General features: G+C 51.9%; 1 protein-coding gene across 1 annotated transcript in view; it reads left to right on the top strand.

Moving 5' to 3' along the window:
- Positions 1–926: 926 nt before the first annotated feature.
- PLXDC1 (plexin domain containing 1) overlaps positions 927–8,291 on the top strand; it is a gene marked incomplete at its 5' end in the record, with an annotated part of 7,836 nt that continues 471 nt past the window's right edge. Inside the window, 5 exons of the mRNA XM_009706620.1 lie at positions 927–1,008; positions 3,348–3,408; positions 4,334–4,466; positions 6,080–6,115; positions 7,279–7,439. Of these exons, the coding sequence (XP_009704922.1) occupies positions 927–1,008; positions 3,348–3,408; positions 4,334–4,466; positions 6,080–6,115; positions 7,279–7,439 (473 nt within the window). The remainder of the gene's footprint in view (positions 1,009–3,347; positions 3,409–4,333; positions 4,467–6,079; positions 6,116–7,278; positions 7,440–8,291) is intronic.

The following is an 8,291-nucleotide window of genomic DNA, read 5'->3' as shown; positions in this document are numbered from 1 at the left end:
ACTTGTTATTTTGCGTTTTCCCCAGCTGCCAGGCGAGCTGAGAGCAGGCTCTTCAGAGGAGCCACAGAGCTAGGGAGAACGCGACGCCACTTTTTCTTCTGGGGGTTTAGTTTTTAGCCTTATTCAGGTCAGCAGTGGATGAGCTGGGTTAGCCTCTGCCTCTCCTCCCGAGGTCCTTCCTCGCTCGCTGCCTCGGCGTGGCAGAGCGGGGGTCCGGGCTGGAGGGCACGGGGGGAGCGTGGGCAGCCCGGGTGAGTTCGCTCGAGTGCGAGGGACAGAGGAGGGAGCCCGCGGATGGAGAAGTGATGGGGGGGTCTGGGTCAGGAGGGGGATGCTGCTGCCTTTGAAAGGCAGGGCGTTTTTGGATCCTGTGCGCCAATGCAGGATGTGAACCTCCGGTGTTCTGCCTTCATCCCTCGGTATTTCACAGCGCCGGATCGGCTCTCGGCTCTGTCATTGTGGCCTCCCGAGGGGCTTGTTAATACTGCCGGTTTCCTTGACCCTTTTTGCGGACAAGCCCTCTTGGCCATCTTTTCTAGACAGGGTGCCAAGCAAACCAGGCAGCTGGTCCTCGCCAGCGTGGGGGTCTTCTCGCAGGGCTACTTCGTATGGACGGAGCAACAGGGGGTTAAACTGTTTGTATTGCTTCCTTCCTTCTGAGAAACACCCCCTGCACAATGAGAAATGGCCTGAGTCTCAGATGGGTTTTAATTCCCAGCCTAACAGATCGGGAAGAGGTTTAGAGATGGACGGGGAGCCCACTCCTGCTAGAAGGGGGCTGCCCTGTCCTGCAGGTCCCTTGCCGAGAGAGGCTGGGTTAGGGACTCGTCTGCGGATGCTCTGGTCCTACCCACGGCGCCAGCTGTCAGCAGATGCTCCCCTGTGCCCCTGCCGATGCTGGCACGTCTCTCCTCTCTCTGTTACAGCTTGTCTCCAGCATCAGAGCTGTGAAATGTGTGTGACCTCGGCGCTGACCTTCAACTGCAGCTGGTGTCACGTCCTGCAGAGGTAGCTGGGCTGAGTTTCCTTCCCACCTCTTCTCTTGCTCATGTTTCTATAGCTGGGAGAGCAAGTGCAACTCCAGGTCTGATGCCCGTATCAGTGTTGCTGGGGTTTTATTATTATTTTTCCTTTGTTGTTGTTGTTGTTGGGTTTCTTTGTTCCTGTTTGGTTTAGTTGCTCTCAGGCTCACAGCCGTGGCTAAGCGGTGATCTGAGCTCTGGTTACAAGCCATTGAAAGGAGACGTTTCCCAAGGCTGGGGTTTTAGGGCCTGATGTTTCAATGCAGCAGCTGGAAGAAGTTGAGACCAGAAGGCAGATTCACATTTATTGTTTTTTATCAGTGAGCTTAAACACGGGGGAAACTTGTCCTGACTTAGGCTGTGATTTCGGAGAGAAGGGCAGGGCAGGGAGGCTGGGACAGGGTCAAGTCCGAAGGATGGCGGGTAAGTCACAGAGCCGGGGATGCTCATCAGCCCCCCAGCTGCGGGGGACAGGCCCTCTTCGTCAGAGACGAGACGCAGCAAGGGTGGGGGCCACTTGCTGATTTTGGGGGGTAAACGGAGGATCTGGGGGCAAAGGCCTGGCCCCCCAGCGGTCCCAGCCATGCCGCAGAGCCGCTCCGTGCTCCCTTCAGCTCGAGCAGCGTGGTACGGAGCATGAGAGAGTTTAATGAGATTTTTGCTGAACTATTTATTTAGAGCTAGCGGCAGGGGAGAGGACCCAATAACACAGATCCTCACAGGCGGCACGGGGACGGCCGTGCTTTGGAGATGCCCGGCTCTCCCAGGCAGGCGCCCTGGCCCCCTTCCCCAGCCATCTCCTGCAAGGGCAGCCTCGGCTCGCAGGGCATCGCTCGCAGGGCACCTTCGCCCCTCCTTTCTGTAGCCCTTCTCTCGCTGCACTCAAGACTTGCACCCCTTCCGTACAGGCAGCAATTTCAGCAAGGTACGAGGAGGGCAGCTGGGACAGGGACGGATCCTGAGACATCAGCAAAGCGACCCTATAAATCAGCGTTGATTCACTGCCTTTCAGTGGGCTGGAATACAACCCGAGCCAGGGCAACATCGTTTTTCAATGACAATTGATCAGTGTTGGCTTCAGATCAGAGACTATTACATTCTCGCAGCTGAGAGAGATGCGTGAAACCAGATGTGGCTTTGGTAGCAACACCGAGCCTGGGCTACAGTGGCTTAGTCTGGATCTTGTTGGGGCTGAGACCCCGGGGTCCAAGGACTTCGTCATCCTGCTTATTCCAAATTCACGCTGTTTGCAAACCCGATCTTCCAAAATCCAAGTCGCTGTTGCTGATGTTTGCTCTTATCACGTATGGTACGGTGACTTTTTGATGCGTTGGCTAAAAGCCGTGCTTCCTGCAGCCGTAACTGCGGAGCGGCCCCTCCGTCCTGAAGAGCTTGGGTGACAAATGGCAAGCGTGGTGGAAATGGCAAGCTAGAGCAAGCCCACCGCTATCGTGTTGGCTTTCAACCCAGTTGGTTTTGCAAAGCCGACACGATCTTTTCCAAGGCAGTTGGTAGGGTGGCTTCTAGGGTTTGAACTTATCTCCTGAGTCCAGCGCAGTGATTTAACCCCAGAGTCCTCTTTGCTCTCTTCTGGACAGCAGAGTTTGTATTTTTGCTTTTGCTGAGCCCGTAATCGTTACAGGAACTGCGCTTTAAGCGAAGATCTCAGTGACTCAGCGGGACTTGAAGCTCTTTGTGGCTTCTCCTCTTTTGCTGGTTGGTGGTTGGGTAAATGAGTGCTTGTATGAGCTGAACCCCTGATTCATATTTTGGTATCCCCAGAGACTTTCCAAAGGTCAGAGTGCTATTTCATTCCCTCTGTTTCTGTACAGATTTCTCTAGCTGGTGTTTTCCTGATGCAGTTTATAATTTCTTTAATGTGTTTTTCCTGTGCAGATGTTGCTGGAAAAAAAAAAAAACCAAACCCTCGTGGATATCGTGGCCTTGCCCTGGCACAGAGTCCAGGGAATGGAAATTCAAACTCAGTGTATATATTTTTCCTATTTCTCTGCTTCTCCGTTTCCCTTGGAGAAGCGGTGTTGACCCTTTTCCTCCTCTGTGAAGAGGAACATTTGGGTCCTTCCAGCACAGCTGTACTGGAAACCCCGTGTCTTTGGAGACCAACTTGTAGATAAACTTTCCAGTCCTCAGATACTTGTTTGTCCGAGTATCTGCGCACAGCGCCCATCGGGGCAGCGTCTGGGACTCTTAGGGAGCTTAGAAATCGCTACCAATGCCACCCACGTAGGGTGGGCAAATGAGCATCATTAGTGCTGTGTCCCTCGGGAATTATCTGCCACAGGTTAATACCGCTTTTCTCCGCAGATGTTCCAGCGGCTTTGACCGATACCGTGAGGAGTGGCTGTCCTACGGCTGTGGCCAGAAGGTGAGACTGAGGGAAGAGTCACTTCCATGGGGTCCTCTGCTAGGAATGATGCTGGTCTGCAGAAAAAACAACGGCCGTAGCCCGGCTCAAAAAAAACCTCATGCTCAGCTCCACTTGAGCCGTGCTGTTCTGGAACAGACTGAGTACCCCTTTAGATAGCCCGTTCCCATTACAGCAGGACCACTGACCCCCTTGACAGAGGATGTCTGTCTTGGAATAGTTAAAAGACGGTCCGTCTAATCCAGCGTTTGCCTTGCTGGTGTCTTGTCTCTGTGGTGGTCGGTGCTGGAGAGTCAGTAAAGGTGCGGAGACCTCCGTCAGTTACCAAATGGTGCAATTTGAGTACACTGGGATATTTTTTTCTTCACCTTCTGAAGCATGACTCTTACTCACTCTCGAGCATGAAGAAATTAGCCCTTGTGATTTATTTTTTTTTTTGTCCTTGTTAGCACAATTATCTCCACATTGGATGAACTAGTTTCTTTGTCTCAGAAAGATCAGCTCTAACGAGACATCTGTTTCTGCTTTGGGTTTTTTTGTTGTCTATTTTTTTTTCCCCCCACTGAAAACTCAGCTTTGTTCCCTGTTAACAGAGAGGGTTGAGTGAGGGGAAGAGGAGGTCGCAGGACCGATGTAAGGTCATTCAGCGATGCAGGAAGGTCAGACTGTAGGACCTTGCCAGATCGTTGTCATTTGTCCTACTTAAGTGGTTCCCAAACTTTTCCTCCTCTTCTCCAACCTCCAGGTCAACCCCCAATTACTTCTTCTGGCACTTCTGGACCATGTCCCCTGCTTCCACTCCAATGTTTGAACCCCAAGGGCTCGGGAGCCCTAAGCCCGGGAAGCACGGTCCTCACCGCTGGCTCCCTGGCACTCGTGCTGGAGGAAAGCGAGGAAAAGTAGCTGTTCTCCATTTTCTTTCCAGTCAGATGAGAAGACCTGCGAGGATTTAGCAGAAGGCGACCACTATTCAGCACCTCCTGACAGCTCTTTCTCACCGGGTGAGGATGTCGCCACCTCCACGTCCTCGCTCTTCGTCGACAGCCTCACTACAGAAGGTAGGGGCGAAGGGGGGGGAGCAGCTGTGGCAGGGACACCCCATCCTCGACGCTTTATCCCTGGTGAGGTCTTTCATTCCGATGCCTCATGAAGTCGATTCGTATCCAAATAAATACAACAACAAACCCGTCTTGGAAGCACAAGGGCAGGGGTGAGTACGGGAGACGGCGGAAAGGAGAAGGACGGGCAGCCTGAGGGGTGAGAGTCGGAGGGATGGGGCAAGGGGGGAGATGAAACCCTCCGGTGGGAAGAGTTTTATCGTTTTTATGCATTCGTGAAGGTCAACAAGGAGCTGGTCCCTGGTGGACAGAGTGCCCAGCATCATAACCGAGGTTAATACTGTATGTAGGGGCTCGTGCTTTTAATGGGCTTGGTCGTAGCTGGTGGCTAAGACTGGCAGTGGTACAGGACAAGCTTGTGGTTGCCCTCTGCTCAGGACTGGTGTTCGTTCCAGCGCAGGAACGCTCCACACAAGGACCCGAGTTTCCCTGGAGACACCCATGTTCTAAAGCTTGATAATCCTATTAAGACAAGGCTGGCTCCTCCGATCCTAGCGGCAGGTATCACTTCAATTTTGCTGCTTAATAGTCCCTAACGCAAACTGCTAATTAGAATAAATAGAAAGGAACTTTAGTAATTGTCCTTCAGCAATGGGAAGGAGTTGGGGGGGAGGAACGGAGCGGCTGCCTGACAGAGTTGACTTTGAAAGGAGCAATTAAAGGAAGGGGGAGCGTAACACCACCACTGAGATTATTTTCCAACTCATCGCCAGTTCCTGGAAAAAGAACAAGAGGCTTTCTGTGACATAGTCAAGCATGAAGTCAATTTGTAATCTTGGAAGGAAACAAACAGCCAGCTGCATCAGGCAGCGAACTTTATCTGGAGAAGCACAGCAAACGAAGAAGCGAAGCAGAGGAGCGGACCCACCCCTGTGCATCCTCCCCAGCCAGCCCGGCTCGCTGGATCCGCTCACGGAGATGTTTGTGAACGTGTCTGACTCGCCGGCCACGTGTCAGCGCTCCAGCTCGCAAACGTGTGAGCCAAGCAGTAAGAGTTCTGGATCAGGATTTCAGCGGGACTCGCAAGGGCGGTGATGTGGAGAGCATCAGGATGCAAAGTCTTCTACAATATATCCTGGTTCCTCCAGGAGGAGATGAAGAATGGAATTGGATTTTGGGCCCCCATGCAAGACATCTACAGCGTAACATCCCGTTGATTTACTGGGGATGTGTTGGCACTGTATTGCTGCAAATGCCGTAGTCTGAACACAGATACGCACAAGGGCTGGGGCCCCGTCCAGCCTTCACTTACTGTTCTGCTTTGCACATTAAGCGTATTTAAAGACCGTTTTCCTCAGATGTGTGTGCTCCAGGTGCCACCTTTGTGAAGGAAGACAACAAACCATAAGCCCCATGCTTTCACTCTTGTTTTCTGGGTGCCTTCCCCTTCCACCAAACTGAGGTTTAAAACTGTCACTGGTCACGTAAATGCTGTGCCAGCGGTGTGTTCGGCCAGTGGCCCCGTTACAGAGGGGTGAAAGCGGGTGGGAAGCATGCAGCATATCACAGAAGGCTCCTAACTTTATTTTTTTGCCTTTGTTTTCTTCTTTTAGACGATACGAAGCTCAATCAGTACGCGGGAAGCGAAGGTAAGCCCTTCATCTTCTCTCTGCCTGCTCACGGTTGTTCCAAGCGAAAACACGTTACACTCAAATCAAATGCACCGGGGAGCTGCGATCAGTCAGCGGGGTGGACAGGTGAAACTGAGATTGGCGGGATGTCATCAAGATAAGATTCCGGTTGTCCTTACCTGATTAATACCATTTCAGGTAGTGAAAAGCGAGAGTCGGGACCAATCTGTTTTACCCTGATGCTGTTGCGTCTACTCTTCCCGCTTAGTCCTGCTGTGCAAACTAAGACGATGAGGTTTTCTCTTTGCATGTAATTCCCCGTCTTTGCAGTTTTTGCACAGACACAAAGTCTTTTTTTTCCTTTTGAACCTCCCCAGCTGTGGCAAAGAGCACTGTAAAAATCCAAATATAAAAAAAGGATGTCTTTAGCCCAGCTCTGCCTTTGTCATCTCTGTTCCCGTGAATGCCCTCTCAGTCGAGTCTGTCTGTCAGCCCCAAGGGCAGGGAACCCAACTGTTGCTGTAATGCTCTCACTAATTCCAGGGCCTGGGAAGGATCCGAGCCCTCTTCGCCTGATGTCAGGTTTGCAAGAACTGCAGTCGTATGCAAACCACCAGCCCATCCCTTTTACCTGAAAGCAGCTCAGGGAAGTTAAACTGGCTAAACTGGGTGCAGGATCAGTTCCTTTGCAGGCATGGGGCCTTTGAAATGCATGATCTTCCCAGTTTCAGCCAAATTGCTCCCCAAATGGCTGGTAATGTCACTGTTAATACATGCCACATGCCCCCCTGTAGCTCTGTGCCACTGCATATTCATAGCTGAGGGCAAGCCGGAGGGCGAGACACGCGAGGACCCACTCCGCATACGGCTGATGGCTTTCTGTCGGAGTGAGCAGCCAATATATAAAGACTATTCTTTATATTGGGAGGGGGGGGTTACTGCATGGTGGTGGTTTAATCTTTCAAACCAGCTACTGCTATCATCCGGAAGGGATGCTGGAGCTCAGACCACTCTCTGGTGCATCTTCCCCTCTTGCTGAGGCAGACAGTAGCAGGCTAAGTTGCTCAGTCGTAGGTGCAGAGCTCCGAAAGGTCTTGCCTTGAGTTTCTTTTTTGTCCTTTCTTTTACCGAGGTCTCAGCACAGTTTGAGACTCAACTGAATCCTTTTTTTTTTTTTGCAGGTGTGGGAGGCAGCCTTCCTTCCAAGAAAGCAGGCGCCCCGATTCACACGGGTACGATCGTGGGGATCGTTCTGGCTGTGCTGCTCATTGCAGCCATTATCCTTACTGGAATTTATATCAACAGCCACCCCACCTCCAACGCTGCCCTGTTCTTCATCGAGGTGAGCGGAGAACCTCATCCCTGGCCGGTTTTCTCTTCCTCATCTGCCAACACAAATCCTAACCTTCTAGAGGAGCGCAGGGCACAGAGAGAGGAACTTTGATAGAGTTCACATCTGAGATTCTTTTCATGGTCCTTCAGTCACAGCTAATCTCCCAACCTCCAGCTGACGACGTTTTAAACTTAGGCTCTCTCCCTCCCACACTGTTTTATTTTGCTCCCTTTCACATGCTCCCTTTCACACATTGCCTTTTTTTTTTTCCCCCCATGCAAGGTTCGACTCTTTCACCTGCTTGCATGAGCAGTCGACACGCAGCCTGGTTGGAGGGCTCAGTTGGAGCCGTGGCATAATTGAGATCGCTGCCTTTTGAATTGCCCAGCTGGATTTTGTTGACTAAAATTGTCAGACTTTACTGATAGATGTCATGCCATCAGCTACTGTGCGCGTGGTGGTGTGAACGCTCTAAACGGAAGATTTTAATTCTCAGAAAGATAGGGGGTCGGACAATCTCCATCTGCTGTTAAAAGCCAGAAGACCGCTCGGTGTAGGATCCCGAGGCAGTCAGAAGTGGGCTGAATCCTGGCACGGGAGCTGCTGGGGAGGCAGCGAGCAACACTTAGCCCTCAGCCTTACCTCATCGCTCCCTGGCTTTTCCCTAGAGCACTTGTCTTTCCTCCATCTGTCCTGTTTGCGGAGACAGGCTTCAGGGAATTGATCTACAGGGCCTCGGCCAGTTTAGTACCTGAGCCCTTGGCAATGTTCGATGCCTTTATCCATGCCCGGCTGAGAAGGGGCGATGCGGTTGTCCCTGTTTTGCAGATAGAGAGGAGTCACGGAGCTGACGTGTACATG

The sequence above is a fragment of the Cariama cristata genome, unplaced genomic scaffold (genome assembly GCF_000690535.1).
Source record: "Cariama cristata isolate BGI_N322 unplaced genomic scaffold, ASM69053v1 scaffold18338, whole genome shotgun sequence".
Lineage (NCBI taxonomy): Eukaryota > Metazoa > Chordata > Aves > Cariamiformes > Cariamidae > Cariama > Cariama cristata.
This window is presented reverse-complemented; position numbering and strand designations above follow the sequence as displayed.